At 37.3% G+C, this 19,758-nt stretch overlaps 1 protein-coding gene across 2 annotated transcripts in view; it reads right to left on the reverse strand.

The window, feature by feature from the left end:
- TENT2 (terminal nucleotidyltransferase 2) overlaps positions 1–11,140 on the reverse strand; it is a 44,605-nt gene extending 33,465 nt beyond the window's left edge. For both annotated transcript variants that reach the window (XM_080925625.1, XM_080925624.1), the window contains exons 1-4: positions 10,961–11,140; positions 5,687–5,860; positions 5,398–5,487; positions 3,664–3,901 (exon numbers count right to left, since the gene is read on the reverse strand). In XM_080925625.1, the coding sequence (XP_080781751.1) occupies positions 3,664–3,901; positions 5,398–5,487; positions 5,687–5,823 (465 nt within the window). In that variant the 5' untranslated portion in view covers positions 5,824–5,860; positions 10,961–11,140. The remainder of the gene's footprint in view (positions 1–3,663; positions 3,902–5,397; positions 5,488–5,686; positions 5,861–10,960) is intronic.
- Positions 11,141–19,758: the final 8,618 nt, after the last annotated feature.

Here is a 19,758-nt window from a genome sequence, read left to right on the forward strand (position 1 = left end):
GCTGAAACATTTACTAACTGTATTGATTACATTTGATGCACATAGTTTGCTATTCGCTACAAGAAGATACAGGTACCCAAGTCTGTAAAAATTTCAGTAAAAATGATTAGTGTAAAAATGTTCATGTCATGTAAAGATTATTATTTTCACATTTTGTTAAGTGGATGGGGGGGGGGGGGAGCCAATAGCCCAAATAGCTTGAATGCCTAGAATATTTGTTATCTGGTCTTAAAAAAAAGAATGCTAACTAATTAAAGTAGAAGCAAGTAATCCATGACATCACAGTAGGTACACAGTATCTGTTGTATAACACAATGGAGAGACTGCAACAATGCAGAAATTACTGTGGTAATACAGGAGCCAAAATGGTACATATCTGTAATCCCAGCCCTGAGGAAGCTAAGGCTGGAAGGGCTCTGAATTTGTGGCCACCCTGAGCCACAAAGCAAAGTCCTATCTATCTATAATCTTTATACACTATCTCACATCCTGCCATCTGTTACAACTTAATGCTGCAGTATCTCTTATCCAGAGATTAACAACCTGACAGTCCACCTTCAAGGCCATCTCATTCTAAATAAAACAACTCTATTCTGTAAAAATTATCCTCCCAAAAATACAAACTCAATGTGTTATTTTATCTTTTCAAAAACTTTCAACGTCATTTGACTATACATTCAAGTTGTCAATCATTGCCTAATTAACTCACATTAAATACTGTATTCACTATACAGTTTATAGGGGTCACATGTAACTGTTGGTCACACTGCTAGCAGCAACAATTTTACTCAGTAAAATTATTAGTAATTACTGTCATAGATCGTGTGATATTACAGCCAGGTCTCACAATGGGATCTCCCTATTCTTGACTTTAAGCACATTAAACTCCTCTCTGCATTTCTAAAGACACAGGTCAAATCTTGGTTTTAATATAACATGAATAAATATCAAAAGATCAGTGACACTGGTAAACAGCAGTTTTCTTGAAAAGTGAGCACTTAAGCCAGGCATGGTAGCACACGCCTGTAATCTGAGCTTTCAAAAAGTAGAACCAGGAAGACCGTGAGTTCAAAGCCAGCTGAGCTACACAGTGAGATCCTATCTCTTAAAATAGTCCCTTGTAAGAACAAATAGAACTGTTTTCCTTCTTTTTCTCACAATAAGACAGAAATAAAGTTATCACTCAAAGAAATAAGTCCAACTACAAAATCTCTATCTTTACTTTTCTGGGCAAAACACCTTAATTCATAAATAGTGCATTTGTGAGAAATGTTTCTATATAACTAAGCAAAAAGGATATGGAACACATCTTATCATATCATTTATTACCAACTAATATGAATTATACTTTATTAAATTTACAAATAATCAGCATATGCCTAAACTATATGTAAGTTCTCTGGTTAGCTCTATTAGCCTACTACAAACATAAATATATACAAAATGTATTCTACCATATTCATAAATTAATTACAAATGGATCAAAGTCCTAAATATAAAGAATAAAAGTAAAAATTCTTAAAACACATTGTAACACTCAGGAGACTTATGTAAGCTCAAGGACAGCCTGGTCTATATATCAAGTTTCAGGCAAAAAAAAAAAAAAAAAAGAAGAAGTTTCAGGCTAGCTAGAGCTATATAATGAAACACTGTTGATAGGCGGATGGATGGGTGGATAGGTGGGTGGATGGATAAAATAGATCAATCTTATAACACATAGGCATCAATATTTAAGATACTGTACTGAAAGATGATGATTCCTGAGATTCAACACTAATAGTACAAGCACCAAAGAAAAATTAATAAGCTGAACTACCAAAAAATGAAAATTTTGGTGCTTTAGAAGGCATAACAATAAATCTAAAATTACAATCACAGAAAGACAAAACATTTGCAAATCATCTATCTGATAAGAGCTACTATTTAGAATAAATAAAAATATCTCTCACAATTCAGAAATAAAAAGACAACCTACTAAAATCTGGACAAATAATGTGAATGGACATTTCTCCAAGGAACACATGAATATTCAGCAAGTAAATAATAAGATGCTCAATATCACCAGACATTAAGGAATGGAAACTGAGAAAACTGTTATAGCAGAAGGGCTCCAATAAAGAGGCAAGTTAAGGACGAACCTTATGTTTGCCTAGCATGTTGAAAACCCCAGATTCCATCTTTAATAATATAAGGAATAGAGAGATGGGGGTGGGGGAGGACACAAATAAATGTCACAGGGACATAAAGTTGAGCATCTGTATACATGTAAAATCCACTTTATAGAACACTTAGGTGGTTCCTAAAAGGTTGAACATATTTTACCACATTACCGAACAATTTCACTTCTGTGTAAACACCAAAAGTGAAAACACATACCCACACAAAATTCTGTATACAAGACATTTACAGATTATTAACAGCCAGAGTAAGAAACCTAAAAGTCTATCACCTGAGGAATACATTAGCAAAACATACATTTACAAATTAAAATATTATTCAACTGAAAAAATGCAGTTCCAATACTCAGTTAAGCTAAGGCAGGAGGCTAGTGTGTTCAAGACCAGCCTAAACTCATGGCAAATAGTCTCAAAAAAAAAAAAAACAAATACAAATAATAAACCCTAAAACCATTATGCAAAATGAAGGAAACTAGGCACAAATGGCCACAGATCACATGATTCTACTTACAAGAAGTGGTAAGGAAAGTGAACACTAATGAGGTACAAGTTTTTAGGGGAGTACTGAATATGTTTTGGAAATAGGTAACTGCACAACTTTATGAACTTAGTAAAATCTACTGATTTGTACATTTTAAATCTAAGACCAACTTGAACTACACAGCAAGAATCTGTGAAGAAAAGAATAAGGGAGCCAGGGAAAGGGATTTTGTAGCAGCAGTCAGAACAAAAGGATGACAGACATAATTTCCCATTACCTACAGTGCTTCTTAAAGTTCACTAAATAGAGCTGAGGAAAGCAACATTCTTCTACCATGAGACACTAAATAACTCTTTGTTCCCAATGTTAACATCATTTTCCAAGAAGAAGCAAATGCTTCCATTTAGCCAAAATAACTTTTACTGATCTTTTTAATACATCTTTCTTGATCACACCATTTAAATGTATATTTCCCCAGAGAACATCAAAACAAAACACCAAGGCTTTTTAACATTTTATTACAATTACCATGAATGGCCATGTTTTTCTACAGCAAGAACAGTTGTACTGGGTTCCTGGTACACACCTTTCATCTGAGCACTTGGACAAAGACACAGCAGATCTTTGTGAATTCCAGCTAGACCAGCCTGGTCTACAGAGTAAATTCTAGGACCACGAGGGCTACATAGAGACCTTGTGCCAAAAAACCCACCACCACCACCACCACCACCAGCAGCAACACCAATAATTCACTCATTCATTCATTCAAAAAAAATAACAAGTTACAAGAGAATTCTCTAACAAATAAGAAATCAAATGTTTTATATTCTAATCCCAAATTTTGTAAGTTAGAAAAACATTTGATCCTGAGAGGTATGCTTATGACAGAAAGAAAAAAAATTAGGGATACTTAGAAAGAAAATAAATGTAGAAAATTAGGTATTCTAGATCCTTTTAATACATTCTTTATTAGAAAGGCAAAATGAGCAACTGTATTTAAATTACCTTATCTTTGGCCTCAGGCAGTGTGATTTCTCTAGGTTCTAACAGCGGAATTTCTCGAAGAGGTGGAACACATCTGACTATGTCTGGTACATAGTGTGTGTGGAACAACGGTGGCATGGAATATCTCCGGTCACCTGATAAAGGCACTAGCTGGTTGATTATAGTTGGCTCTTGGTGGGGTGAATGGAAACGCTGCCGTTTACCATCAAGAGGAAAGGCTTTTTCATCGCTTATTCTCCTGAAAACAAGCAATATACCTTAGTGACTAAAGTCACAACTTCCTGACAACAGAAGCATAAAACATGGAAACATAATAACAAAACTGTGACTCTTTGGAAAAGGTGACATTGTAAACTCCCTAGTTGACTTTTACTATTCACTTTCAGCACAAGAAATGCCTTCCAATGCCTTACAAAAATAAAGACAATTAATGATATGCATTTGAACTACCAAAATGAGTCAAAACTCTATAGAAAAATGACTACTTAAGCATCATACAATCGCTAAGAATTAAAGATAACTGACAAAATGTTATATACACACATATACATATATATTTTCCAATGGCCTTTGAGCAGACCTATGTTCTGGCTCACTGGTGGGGGAAAATGAACATTTTTATAAAGGCTATATATAAAAGGTATTAGGCAACAGGACACACTTGAAAAAAAGCTGCATTTCGATAATGTGCATTAGTATAAATGTCTTGGGCATGATTAAAGTATTCTGGTTACATAGGTTACATGAATTTTTATAAGGAAAAGGTTGAAATGTTTTAGCATAAATGTTTATTTTGAAATAGTAATGCCAACAATTTCCTTTCCTATAATTCAGGGGAACTGTAAGAGTGGGAAGAGACAAAACTAACAGCTGAGGTTTGAAACTAATGAATCTGACAAAAAGCACATAGATGTCCTTTATACAATCCTTTACATAGTTCACAAGGTTTGAAAACTACTACTACTACTACTATTACTACTACTACTACTACTACTAATAATAATAATAATAATAATAATAATAATAAAGTCAGAACAGAAAGCCTGCCAAGCTTCTGCAAAGCCCTGGGTTCAAACTCCAGGAGATAAGTAAGACGTCAAGTAAAATGATATTTACTAAGCTGTTCCCATAAAATATCTTACATCACAGAAAATGGTCCAATTCCTTTCTAACTCTAAAATTCTTTGAGGCAATATCATTTAAAGGTTTTATTATTACACTGCTCCTCTGAGATTATTCCAACTCTTCTATCTTTGCAGACTCAAAAAATAACTGGAACTCCTACTCATAAGTAAAAGTATACAAGGCTAGACACATAAATGTTCATTTGTTATTTTTAATACTGAAAGTAATTACAGCATATACACTGAGTATCTTCAATTAAAATACCAATCTTAATTTTAAAAAATATCTCTATGAACTAGTGGAACTTATCTCATGGCTACTAAGGCAATGTCAAAGAAATGCATGAATAAAACTAATGAAGTCGATATTCTTAGAATCAGTATATAACTTTTCCAGTGACAACTGAGAAAACTTATGATGTCAATCATAAAGCCTTGGTTCTAGAAGCAGAAAACTAGATTTCAAATTCCAGCTATACCATCTGTGTCTGCATCTTCCAGCTTTTGTATAAAGAAATGAATAGGCTTTACTGTGCATGTAATTTTACACAACTGTTACAAAGTTTTCAAGACTGTAACATTTCTTCTAAAACACTTGAGAAATACTTACTTCCTTCCTCGATATAATGGGGATGCTGAGGTCTGTATTGGACTGACAGTTCCATATGTCAGAGGCTGTAAGGACACAGCTCTAGACAAGCTAAAAAGCAAAGAACAATAGTAACATGAATATTGTTCCTTAGAACCAAAAATTCCACACAAACTAAATACTTTACTAGTCAAAAAGCAAAACAAAATCCCCAAGGTTTAATAATATTTTCTCTATTTTCAAATACTTAACACAAAAATTCTATCAAAGAGAAAACTTAATGAGATGATTCAACATAACATGTACTTACTCTACATTTTGAAAGTTGAATTGTGCATCTATAAGTTGCTGGTGTGAATAAAGAGTTGGTGAGAGAGCAAAGAAGTTATTATGCTGTTGGTGGGTTGGAGTGAAGGGTGGACGACCCAAAATTGAATTTGGGAACATGCTCTTGTTCACTAAAGGTAAACATGTATTCTTCTACCTATAATTTAAAAAGATAATACCATATTATTAGAGCTTAAAGATGCCGAACTCTTCGATAAGTATCTTCTACTTAAAACAATCACCTATCAGATTAGTCGTTTCATTTGCAAAGTTATTTCTGATAGTTTAAATAGGCTTTAAGTTCTACTATAGGTAACAAATCACTGACAGTTAATTTAAAATCCTAACCACATTCAAACATTTCCAATATTATGTACATTTCAAATTTTCTGATGAATATACTCTAGTAAGTTTATCTTAATAGCAACAAATCTTTTATCGCCACTATTCTAACAGCAAATCATTCAAAAGATTTAATTAAATTGCTCAGATTATTACATTCATTCACAACCGAACTCATATAAAGGTACAAGCTATCATGTGATAACCTGACTAGGATATGGTATTTTACATATCTGAAAAAATTAAGTATGTCACCTACCAATTCATAAAATTCCAAGATTTTTCTCAATGTCTATACATAAAAAGCACAGTAAAATAATGTTCCATAGAGGAAGAAATGCGAGAACAATCAGAGCACCTCACTAATCTAGTAGGATACTACATGTTCCTTTTAAAAATGTTTTTTAATGACAAATCCAGCAAAGCTGTAGTCTTCAAGGGGATAGGTAAGGTAGCATACAAAAACCAAGAAGGCAATGTAAAGATGATACTCTCTGGTACCTTCTTAAAATAGGCAATTAGAAAATTCTTAACTGAGAACAGTGTACAACATAACAATAAGCAAAATGATATAACACAGTAAAAGGGTCTGCCATAAAAAAAGAGTGTAACTTACTAGCTTCTCTACAAGAAATGCTAATAGCTGCTAAGCACATAGTATCCTCCATTTAGACTTCTAATAGCTCATGCTTAAAATAATGTATCCACAGATCACCAGACACACACACACACACACACACACACAGAGAGAGAGAGAGAGAGAGAGAGAGAGAGAGAGAGAGAGAGAGAGATGGAATTTCAGAATATCCAGAGTAAAACAATATCACTATTCCAGAGAAGGAACTATTAATAAGTTGGAGGATCAAAATGTTCTGGACTTTCTAATAGCAACAGTAGAAGCCACAAGACACAAATTAATGCCTTTAACTCTTTAAAGTTATGTAAAACTTTCTGAAGTCACAAGGCTATCCCTGTCTACAGAGAAAATGGAAATACTTGTAGATATAGAGAGTAAAAAGAGAAAGATGAGGCAAAGTGACATATACTAGTAGTCCCAGCATTCAAGAGACTAAGGTGGAAGGTGCCACTGGCAACACAATCTAGTAGAATACTACATGTTCCTTTTAAAAATGTTTTTTAATGACAAATCCAGCAAAGCTGTAGTCTTCAAGGGGATAGGTAAGGTAGCATACAAAAACCAAGAAGGCAATGATACTCTCTGGTACCTTCTTAAAGGTGACAAGTGGATCATCAAGAGTTCAAGGCCAGCCTGGTATATATAGTTTCAAGCCAGCTAGGGTAATATAGTGAGACTGGGTCTCAAAAGAAAGAAAACCCAGACTAGGGTAAATTCCCAGAATAATAGAAAAGGGAAGTTGACAATTGCGGTCAGAGCAGAAAGATGATCTTAAAATAATAATCAAGAAATGCAAATAAAAGCAACTCTGAGATATCATCTTACCTCAGTCAGAAAGGCAAAGATCAACAAGACAATGAAAAACAAATGCTAGAGGGGCCATAAGAGGAAAAAGAACCCTCACTCATTCACTGTTCGTGGGATTACAAACTGGTCCACACATTCTGGTCACCAATGTGGAGAATCCTCACAAAGTTAAAAATAGCTGGGTGTGGCATCCACGTCTTTAATCCCAGCACTAAGGAGGCAGATGGATGGAACTTGAAGCCAGCCTGGACTACAAAGACGATTCCAGGAAAGACAGATTTACACAGAGAAAACTGTCTTGGGAAAAAAAATAATAATTTAAATAAGAGGGATAGAAAAAGAAAAAAGCTAAAAATAAATCTACCATATTTGTTGTATTTGCATATATTTGCTATAAATCTGTATACTAATACAGCAAGTTTATATGTATATATTATGTATGTAAAGGATGACTCAGACTCAAAAAACTACTAATTTTTTTTCTGATAAGCAAATAAAATAAGGAACTACAAAAGCTTTTAATAAAATAAAAATAATACCTAGACAGTTAAATAAATTAGAGAATAAAACTAAGAAGATTGAAAAGGAGCTGGAGGAGCCTGAAAAGAAACTAAAACTCACACATATAAATTTTGATCCTTGGTTTTTTTCAATTCTGTGGGATTAAAATTTCCTAAATTGATAGATTTTTTAATCCAAGGTTCATTATAGGTTATAGATAGGCAACTTATCGCTATTATCATACCTCATTCCAAATGCCTGACTCTAATTTGTACCAGAGACAAAGTATTGTCTATAGGAAGTAAGTCAGTCCAATTTCTCCCCCAAGTCTACACTTACTGCTATACAGTTTTTGTTTTTGGTTGTTTTTTTTTTTTATCAGTAACTGCTGACCTACACTCTGAATTTCATTGCTCAGAGGAAAGAGGTGGTTAAGATTTGGTTCCCTTTACTCTGCTTCCCTGAACTACTCAGTCAAAAACAATCTTTTTCATGAGGTTTATAAAAAATGTCATAAATAAATTTTGCTTGATGTCTCTCTTTTTTTTTTTTTTTTTTTGGAATATAGATACTATGGACCTAAGAAAAGCATCTGTACTTAGAAAAGCTAGAACTAAAAAGTTCTATTTCAAGCCATACACAGAGAGGCACACACCTGAAAGCCCAGTGCTTGGAGAGCCAAGGGAGGATGATCAGCAGTTTGAGACTAGCTGGGAAAGCACAGCAAGTTCACAGCCAGCCTGAGTCTAAAACTCTCAAAACACAAAACAAGAAAGTTCTATCTCAGTAGTGGTACATTCCTGAAATTCCACAACTCAGGAGGCTGAGGCAGATGATGAGAAGTTTAAGTATAGCCTGAGTTTCAAAGAAGTGAAAAACTATCTCTAAAAGCAAACATGGGGGAATGGAGTGTTTTGGGGTCAAGAGCACTGACGGCTCTTACTGAGGACCCAGTTAAGGCTCTTATCACCCATATGGTGACTCCAATTTTAATAAACAATATGTTGTTTTTTTCTTCTGGACCCAAACAAGTCTTCTATGTCTGCATTCAGACTTAAAGGTGCAGAAACAGCAGTAATAAGCTCCAGCTTTGCTTCTATCCCATTGCATGATCAAATCCAAACTAAGCAGACGTCAAAAAATGATATGTTACCCGGTACCCGGAACTACTTTACATTAAAACCAGATGATTTAGGCTTAAAATTTTCATGGCCACAAATTCTAAGGTACATATCTAGTTAGAAGACGGTAAGCAGATCTCTGTGAGCTCAAGGTCTATCTGGCCCCAAAATAAGTTCTAGGCTAGCCAAGGCTATATAGAGAGAAACCCTTATTGACTATCAAAACAAAACACATGAGATGTTTAGAAAATATAGTTTAATGAAATAAGATCAAGTGAAACTCACTATACCAGAACATCACTAAAATTTAACCATTTTCTTTAGTCTTAATGAAGCTTCCCCCACTAGAGACTACCTGTAAGTTATCCACATTTTCTGTAGTAGTGCAGAATTTTATAGTAACATGCAGAAACTGACAGTACCCTACTTTTCATACCTTAAAAGTTATTGGCCTTTAAATCTGTACTCAAGAGTAAAACGGGATAATCTAGGTAAAATGTGTACTGTTTTTAAAGACCATTGAACTACTTCTTGCCTTGAGAAAAGAACCTTGAAGGCTGCTTTGTCTAATATGCTAAAACCAGTGCAAGATTAATAGAGGTTTATGTGTAACTGAACAGACCTGAGACAAGACAGTAACAGTATTTCAGGTGATAACAGTATTTGGTCTCATAATTTGCAACTGGAATTGATTATAGTCAAATAGATCTCCAACAAGTTATAAACTTCTCAAATTGACATAAACTATCTCCTCATCAGGATTCCACAGAAAGTAGCAGTTACCTACTATAAACAAGAACTGTATGGCTAAATCAAGTTCTGTGTCCAAGAGTCTTTGATCAGTTGTTTTCTCCACAATATTAGTCTAACTCCTAAATCCTGCTCGACACGCACTGTCAAAGCCACCTTCGGGCTTTGAACATGGCATTCTTTTTATTACAAATTAAATTCCATCCAAGAGTTCAGGGGAAAACCTAGCAACATGGCTCTAAATGGACATTTCTCAAATGATTAACTTTCACTTGGAGTCTGTATTTCTCGATCACATACAATCGGGGCTATTCACACTAATCAATGTTTATTACAAGTTACTAATCAGTACAAAGTAACAGTGTTAATAGTTGTTAACACAACAAAGCCCTAGAGTACTAAGCTATATACTAGGATGGTAGTGTATCTGTACACAAACCTGCAGTCTTCCCTCACACAAACCATACACTAAATATGTTGTTTTCAACCCCGTTTGACCTGCATGATTTTTTCCCTCTTCCCTTTCTTTTATCAACAAACTAATTCTTTTAAACGACGCTCAAAGGGGCAAAACAAGAAAAGGAACTTAAATCCTTTTAAATACCAGGAAACACATACCGCCTTAACTGTTCTTAACCAGATAAAGGATGGAGAGCCTAACCACAAATCTAAGTAAAGTATATTCGACCATTAGCCAGCCCCAACCTGTGGTTTTACTGAGGTAACTTGACTCCATGTTGTTTAATTAACTGTCTTGAGGAGAAATGCCTTTCACACGAGTTAAAGAATTTAGACATTTACCTTAGGTCTCCACTGCCTTTTGGAACTCCAGGAGGGAGTATCAAGACAGTCTTATTCTTACGGACTAGGCAGTGAGGATAGGGCAGGAGGCTACGTGAGAACTAGAGAGAAGACGGACTCGGAGAAGCCAGAGGCGCCAACATTCCTCACAAAGTCCAGCGGCCTGGGAACGCCCCTAATCTGGGGAGCTCCTGGATAGCGCGGGGCTCTCCCGCGCAAAACACAACGCCAGCTTGGGAAAAGTTTCACGCGCCCGGCCGGGGACCGGGGCCCGCCCCACCGAAGCCCCTGAACTCACCGGCGTCCACGCCGAAGGGCCGAGCAGGGCCCAGCGGCACTGCCCGCCAACACGCTCCGGGGCCCGAGCTGCCGCCCGAGCAGGCAGAGGTAGGAGCCGCCCGCGGAACAGCGAGGCCCAGCTCGGGCGGGCAACCTAGGACCGGGCAGGGCGGCGGAAAGTGGCGAGCCTAGGGCCAGGCCCGCGCGGGGGTGGAAGGTTGGGGGTGGCGACAACAAAAAGAAAGGGAGAGGAAAAAAAAAAAAAAAAAAAAAAAAAAAAAAGGCGGAAGACTAAAAAGTCTCCTAATAGGCGGCGTAGACAACCCTGTCAGAGATACCCGGAAGATCAACGTGACCCCGGAAAGGAATGTGCAGCGGGAGCGAAAGGTCAGACTTCCGGCAGCAGACGCTGGAGAGCGCGGCGGCTGCACTGCGCAGGCGCACCGCTTCCCCGCCTTGTTCCAGCCTGGGAGGGTGCGAGCGGCAGCTGAGGCGATGGGAAGAGAAGGGAAAGGACAGACTCGGCCATTCCGCGAAGCAGTCCGCGACGGCGCTGCGTCCGAAGTCATGTGCGGCAGCTCCGTCGTTGGCCGTTTTCTGCAGGCCTGTTCTGTCAATGGAGGGGAGTCTTCCAGGAGATATCCAAAACCAACCTTCTCATTGCTGGGAAGATCAGTATTAAATTTGGGATGATTTTCTCCTCAACAAACAAAAACAACAACAACCACAAAAAAAAAAAAGGTTTCTTGGAGACAAATAGATGCCTATAATGCCACCAAAACACTCACCCAGCACCCTGCCCTAGCTCACAGTCACTTACTTGTCCAACAAGCACTGTTGTTTCTCAGTGAGAGCTTTGGTATCTGGTAACTGTCTAAGCTGCTTGATTTATTGATGTAAGTCTGTAAACAATAGCCCTGTATTGTCCCGGTAGGAAGTATAAACATCCGTTCCTGTTCCTGTCCCGGAAAGTAATGATTGTCCCTTTTGTAGATTTCTTTACTGCTTTTTGGTTTTCTTGTTTGTTCTTCTGGGTTTTTTTTTTTCCCCTTGCTTTTAGTTATGAAATTTAAAATTTTCCTACTTTCTTAACTCACAAACTGAGGTCATCTTCATGATAATACTTAGAGTGGTTTGATAACTTACTATATGAATAATAGCTTCACTGAATACCACTTATCTTGATAAGACTTTTCATTTCCCTTGACCTGCAAAATTTTTATAAGTTAAATGTTGAATCACTTAAATGATTTTTTTTAAACTTGTCATATTCTTCCAAGTATCATCTGATGTGGTAAATGTTCATTGTGCTTTGGTAATAAAGTATGTTTTACAGTTATGTAGAGTGTTTTATAAATGTCAGTCAAGTTAGTCCTCAACATCCCTATAACTTCTTCCCCTGCTTGTCCTTTCAGTCCTAAGAAAGGCATATAGGAAGGTTGGGAGTGTAGGTCAGGTCATTCAGCCTATCTTGTGTGAGTCCCTGGGTTCGATACTCAACCCTGAAAAAGTACTGAAATCCGACTATAGTTATCCCGTTCTTTTCTATCAGCTGTTACAGCCTGTATTTGTTGCCCACCAGAAGTTTTATCGTCGTGGAATGATCCACATTGAAAACGGACTTATTCGTTGCTGTTATTGGTACTCGAGAGTATGTTCGTCCTGATCATGATGCAAGCATTCCAGCTTTATGGGGGTTGGTACTGGTGTACATTTTAAAAGGGAAAGTATACTTATGACTTTTCTCCTCACGCTGGCCAAAATATCTTGACAGAACGGTTTCAGAAGCTTTGGCTAGGAAGTCAGGAAAGAGTTCAGGGCAGCCAACAGCAAACTCATACTTGCCCACTACCAAACTATTCTACCTTCATGAACATACATTAGAATGGCTGTTTTAAGCCATGAAGCTGCACTTGGGGCTTTACATTTTCACTACCAATTACATTTGTACACACTTCATCATCATGACCACCACACACACACATTAATTAAAAAAAAAAAAAACCTATGACAGAATTGAACTATGACTCACAAATATGAAACACAAAATAACTACTTTTAAAACTGTTCAACATCCTTAGTCATCAGAGAACTGTAAAATAAAATTACTTTGAGTAATTTAATTCTAATGCCAGTCAGAATGCTATCGTCAAGAAATCTGACAATAAATGTTGAGGATGTAGGGAAAGGAAACCCTTATCCTGAAAGGAAAGCAAATAAAGGAGCCATTATGAAACTCAGTTGAAAGGCTCCTGAAAAAGTAAAAGTAGAATTGCCATATGACCAGCTTTAACACTCCTATGCCCAGAGAACACCATATCCTATCTCAGAGATATCTCACACATCCATGTTTATTGCTGCTCTAGTCTACAACAGCAAAGAAATTAAACCAGCCTAAACATCGGTTAACAGATGAATGGATAGTCAAAATGTGGCACATACATAAAATGGGGTGTTCATCTCTAAATAAAGACAAATTCTCATGGGAATAATGGGTAGACTTCATAATACACGAGGTCACACAATCTCAGAAAGAAAAAGCTGCATGTCCTCCCTCACATGAGGGTCCTAGCCTATAAAGCCTATAATTACAAGTCAACAGATGTAGAGGACATTATTGGAGGTGTTACAGCTCTGCGGAAAAAGGCTTCCCCAAGGAAATATACTACTTTGCTTCTGCAGCAGGGGTGAGGGGGTGTCCCCAAAGTAAGTGAAGGGAAAGATGTCAGGACTCAAAGAACACCTACCGCAAAGAACACCAACACATCAAACCTCATACAGGAAACTTACTTGGAAAAGTCCAGTAGGGAGGCTGCCATTGCTCAGGTAAGACAGTTTATATAGGATTTCGTGGAGAATGTAGGATAGAGCCTACATTCAGAATGGCCTAGGATGGGAGAGATGTTTGTGATCTGGTTTTGGGGCAAGCTCAAGGATTGGTGTTTTGTTTTGTTTTCTATGGGGTGGGGCCTAGCCACCCTCACACCCCAGGAGCTTGGAACAGCTTTAACAGCCATTAGGGAAGACTAGGGGGAAGGGGACAGAGGGAAGATTGGCCCTCAGGGACAAGACTTAGCCTTTGGAGCTCTTCAGGGGCAGGGCCTGGCTCCAGGGGTCAGGACCAGTATCTAGAGTAGCCTAAAGGTAGAGCCTAGCAGCTGGAGGTTTTCTGGGGCAGGATTTACAAAGGGAGTCTCTGCAACCACAGGAAAAGTGTTCCCTGTTGCTTGAATTAGTGTGACTAGCCAATAGGTATATTATAGCATCCATTCAGTTTTAGTTTGTTCTTTGTTTTCTTGATTAGGGTCTTACTATGTAGTTCTTGCTATCTTGAAACCATTTTAATAGCTGACCAAATAGTCTTCACCAGAAATAATCAGAGGAAATATGAAAGGACACTACACAATCATTAAAAGAAAATCTCCTTTATCAGTCAGAGTTCTCTAGAGAAACAGCACTGATAGAATGAATGTGTGTGTGTGCATGTGTGTATGTGTGTGTGTGTGTATAATGTATTAGTGTGGCTTCCAGTCAGTGGCCCAGTTATTCCAAGAATAGCTGTCTCCTGACAGAAGAAACCAATAGTTGTTGAGTCCATCATGTCTCAGATGGTTTTCAGTATACAGTGGAAGGAAGCTGTAATGAACCAACCTGAATAAGGGGAGGTAGGTATAGAGAGCAAGCGTCTTTCTCCATGCCATTCATGAAGGCTGCCACTAAAAGATATAGCCCAGATATAAGATAGGTCTTCTCACTTCAAATGATCCAATCAAGAAAAACCCCTCACAAGTTTATCCAGCACCTTAGGTTTAGGTTCCAGATATTGTCAAAATATGTATTTCAGTTATGCCCAAGATGACCACTTTGAGTATCCGTTCCATCTACCAAAAGGGTATTGCAAATCTAAACATTTATGCTCCAAATACAAGAACACCCAAGTTCATAAAGGAAATGTTACCACAGCTAAGACCACATATTGACTCTCAGTGATAGTAGGTGACTTTAGTGCTCTACTCTCACCAACAGACTCCAGACCAGAACAGAGAAATAGTGAAGTTATAGTATCATAAATCTAGTGGATCAAGAAATATTTAGAGAACATTTGTCCCAAACACAAAGGAATTAGTTTCTTCTCAGCAGCTCATGGAACTTTCTTCAAAATTGACTAGATATTAGAACATGAAACATGGATCAACAAATATAAGAAATTCAAAATAATACCCTGCTTCCTATCTGACCACCATGAAATAAGATTGGATAACAACAGCAATAGAATGTATTCAAACTCATAGAACTGAGCAATTCACTGTTGAATGAACATTGGCTCAAGACGGAAATCAAGAAAGAAATTAAAATTTTGTTTTTTATAACTTAATGAATATTAAAATAGTATTCCCAATCATGTGACAAAATGAAAACAAGTTATAAGAGGCAATTCATCATTGTGATTACATCAAAATACTAAAGTTATCTCATATTATTTCGTATTAGTTCCTTAACAACACACCTGAAAGCTCTAGAAGAAGAAGTAACACCCCAAGACACAGATGCCAAGAAATAACCAAACTCAATGAAATAGAAACAAGGAGGAAAAATAAACAATACATAGAATTAATGAATTGAGAAGTAGGTTCATAGAGAAAATCAACAAGTTTGATAAACCCTTAGCCAAATTAACAAAAAGACAAAGAGAAGATCCAAATTAATAATACTAGAGATGAAAAGGGAGACATCACATCAGACACCAAGATAACTGAGAGAACCATAAGAACATACTTTTAAAATCTGTACTCCACAAAACCAAAAATCTTAAAGAGGTGGATAAATTCTTTGATATATATACACAACCTACCAATGTTAAATCAAGATCAGGCAATTCAAACAAACCCATAATCTTTAGTTAAATAGAAGCAATAATTAAAAGTCTCTAACCAAAATAACCCAAGTCCAGATGGATTCGGTACAGAATTCTATCAGATGTTCCAGGAAAAATTAATGCCAATACTCCTCAAATTACTCCCACAAGATAGAAACTGAAGGAACAGTTCTTAATTCTTTTTCTGAGGCTATTATTACTCTGATATCAAAACTACACAAAGATCCAACAACAGAAAGAAAATTACAGACCAATATCTGTTATGGACATAGATAAAGATATTCTCAATAAGATCCTTGCAAATTGAATCTGAGAACACATCAAAAAGTTTATCCACTATGATCAAGTTGGCTTAATCTAGAAATGCAGGGATGGTTTAACATATGGAAATCAATAAATGTAACCCACATAATCATCTCATTCGATCAAAAAAAGGCCTTTGACAAAAATCAAATATATCTTGTGGTAAAAAGTCCTGGAGAGATCAGGGAATCTGGGAGACATATATCAATATAATAAAAGTGGTTTGCAGCAGGCTCACAGCCATATTTACCTAAATGGAGAGACAGGCAAAGCATTTCCACTGAAATTGGGAAGAGGACAAGGATGCTCATTCTCTCCATATCTACTCAGTGTAGTACCTGAAGCCTTAGCTAGAGCATTAAGGCAATTGAAAGGGATCAGGGGCTATGAATAGGAAAGGAAGAAATCAAAGTACCTTTATTTGCAGGTATTACAAGTGTACAGAAAAAAGATCCCTCAAAACTCCACCAGGAAACTTCTACAGCTGACAAAAACTTTCAGCAAAGAAGTTGGATATGAAATTAACTCAAGAATCAGCAGTCTTCATGGATACAAATGGCAGACTGAGAAAGAAATCCGGGTATCTTTCACAGTAGCCCACAAAAACATATAAATATTGAGATAACTCTAACCAAGCAAATGAAAGACTTGTGTAATAAAAACTGTAATACATTGAAGAGAGAAACTTTAGAAGATGCCAGAAGATGGAAATATCTTTCATACTCAAGGATAGGTAGGAAGGATACAGTAAAAACCATCCTCCTATCAAAGGCAAGTCCCAGATCAATGCAACCCCTATCAAAATCCCAACACAGCTCTTCACCGAAACTGACAGAAGAATGTTTCACTGGAAATACACAAACCCAGGACAGCTAAAAGAAATCTTAAATAATAAAAGACCTGTTGGAGGTATCACTGTCCCAGATTTCAAGTTGAATTGCAGAGCTACAGTAACAAAAATAGAATAGTGTTGTCCTGAAACCAGACACTCGGCTCAATGGAGTCAAACTGATTTTTCTTTTGTTTTTGTTTTTACTTTTTTGCTTGTTTGTTTGTTTGTTTCCTAGAGGAAAGAGAGGCAGAGAAAGAAAGAGAATGAAATAATAAACAGAGAAAATGATAAAGAGATGAGCAAACTGTTTGATGGATAATTCACACTGAGGTCAAATGGCAAAAAAAATACCTACACAAAAAGACACATTATTAATGACTAGGAAAATCCACTGAAAACCAAAGGGCTGGAAGACTAGCCGGTGGATTAAAACCACTTGCTGTGGAAGTATAAGGGCAGTGCTCAGATCCCCAGAACCCATCCATGTAGTCAGCCTGCCTATTTAGGCAGCCTGCCTGCAATCCCAAAGCTGGCTAGGCAGCTAGCCAGAATTGAGCCCATTCAAAGGCATGTGTACACACAATGAACACACAATACAAACACACACACACACACACACACACATCTTTACATGCAAAACTACATGTCTATTTCCTACTAGGTAAATATAAAGTTCTAAAAGAATGCCAACCAGGCTTGTAGACACATTCGGTGATACAGCTGATATGCGCACAGACTAGCCATACCAAGATGTGTTGGGGGGAATATGGAGCAACTGAAACTCTCATGCAGTACTGTTGAGGATGCAGTACTGTTGGATGCTTACGATGGCATAACTGCTGTCTGTAACATCTTGACAGTTTCTTTAAAAGGTAAGTGTACAGTTTAGCATATTGGAACATTTGTGTAACGCCAGCACTTGAAAGGCAGAGGCAGCAGGATAGGATATATGTCTTAATGATGAATTCCAGGCCAGCCTGCTCTACATGTCTTTAAAAAAAATCAGTTAAGTATGTGTGTACATGACCTCCTAGGACACTGAATAAAAGTGCACACTCATACCAAAACTTGTGCATAAAGATTCCCAGCAACTGTTGTCTGTGATAGCCAAAAATTGAAAGGACACAGCGTCTATTCACAGGTAAGTGGTTTTTAAAAAAGAAACACATAATTTATCCATTCAGTGGGCTACTACTCAGAACAGAAGCACACTACTGTTGCTTGCAACAACGTGGGTTGAAATCATGATGATCACCGAAAGAAATGGGAGCGACCCCACAGGGGCACTGATTATAAAAGCATGTCAGAGTAACCTGGGAGATAGAGTAGGGGCAGAGAGGGTCGGGGGGATTTCAAAGGAGAATGAGAAAGCTTCCTAAGAGCTATACTCATGTTCATTACCTTGATTATTATAGTTTGTACATTATAGGCAACTCATGTCTCAAGTAAACCTAAAAGTTCTATTAAAGTTAGAAAGAAGCTCTTGGTACATGTTGCAATTGGACTCAGTCTCTGTATGATTTTGTAATATGCTGGACTGGTCATTGAGCAGTATGGGTTCACTGAGTTATGAAGTTGTTTTCAGAGAGGATTAATTGAGGAAAGAATATTCATCCTGAATGTGGGGAGCCCCTGTGCCATTGGCTGAGGACCTATGTTGGATATAAAGAGTACCACAACCCTTTTCTATGTATTTAGTGCATCAAGACCTGAGTAACCCTAGCCATATACCGTCACCAGGAAGGTCACCACGAGAAACACTCCTATTTCAAATTGTGAGCCAAAAGAAAGCCTTCTTCTATAAGTCACATGCTGTTGGCAGGCTGTTCCAGAGATGCTAATAATTACTAGCTTACAAGTCTTTCTTGTAACAAAAGAAGAAAGGAGTCATAATATACCCATTGAAGAAACTAGATGGAATATATCACAGGACCAGGAGCTATTCCTTCCTGCCTCCCTCCCTCCCTTTCATCTTTCCTTCCTTCTCTTTTCTTTGTTTCTTTCTTCTTTGAGACAAGATCTCTCTGCATAGCCCCAGCTGTCCTAGAACTCACTATGTAGACCAGGCTGGCCTCAAATTCACCAAAATCTGCCTTCTCTGCCCCCCCAAGTGCTGATATTGAAGGTGTGCACCAATATGCCTGACTCAAGAGTCCAATCATAAATCTATCATCAAAGCTCCCCGACTTTTGATTAAGCTTTGCTAATATATTAAAGATAGAGATGTTTCAGAGAATAGAACATTACTATGTGAACTATAGGGTTTTGTTTTGGGTTTTTTTTTTTTTTTTTTTTTTTTTTTTTTTTTTTTTTTTTTGCAGTGAAAGACTAATTAGAATGAATCTACTAGTTGTTAAACAACAGAAGGAGTGGATACAAATATCTCCAACTTGCCAGTAGTCCTATAACTAGCAGGCAAAGGGAGAAAAGAGAATCAGCATTTGAAGCCTGCCCTGCCTACATAATGAATTCAAAGCCAGTCTATGACACATACTGAGACTCTATCTCAAAAAACTCCAAACCACCTAAGCAACAACAATACAGACTTGAGGTTGTGGCTCGGTGATAGGATACTTGCCAAACATGCTCTGGGTCCCTGGGTCCAAACCCCAGCCCTGTGGAAAATAATAATTACAATAATAGCGACTATTAATATATCTTGTACCTATCGGTGCCTCTCATTCATCTTGAGGATGCACAGATGAAAGAGAGTGACCTGGTGACGACCTTCATATCGCTTCAAGTTAAAGAGAGGGTGCGGGAGTATTTTGACATTTAGAAGACAATAGTTTTCATGATAATAACA

The sequence above is a fragment of the Micromys minutus genome (assembly GCF_963924665.1).
Source record: "Micromys minutus genome assembly, chromosome: 11".
Taxonomy (NCBI): domain Eukaryota; kingdom Metazoa; phylum Chordata; class Mammalia; order Rodentia; family Muridae; genus Micromys; species Micromys minutus.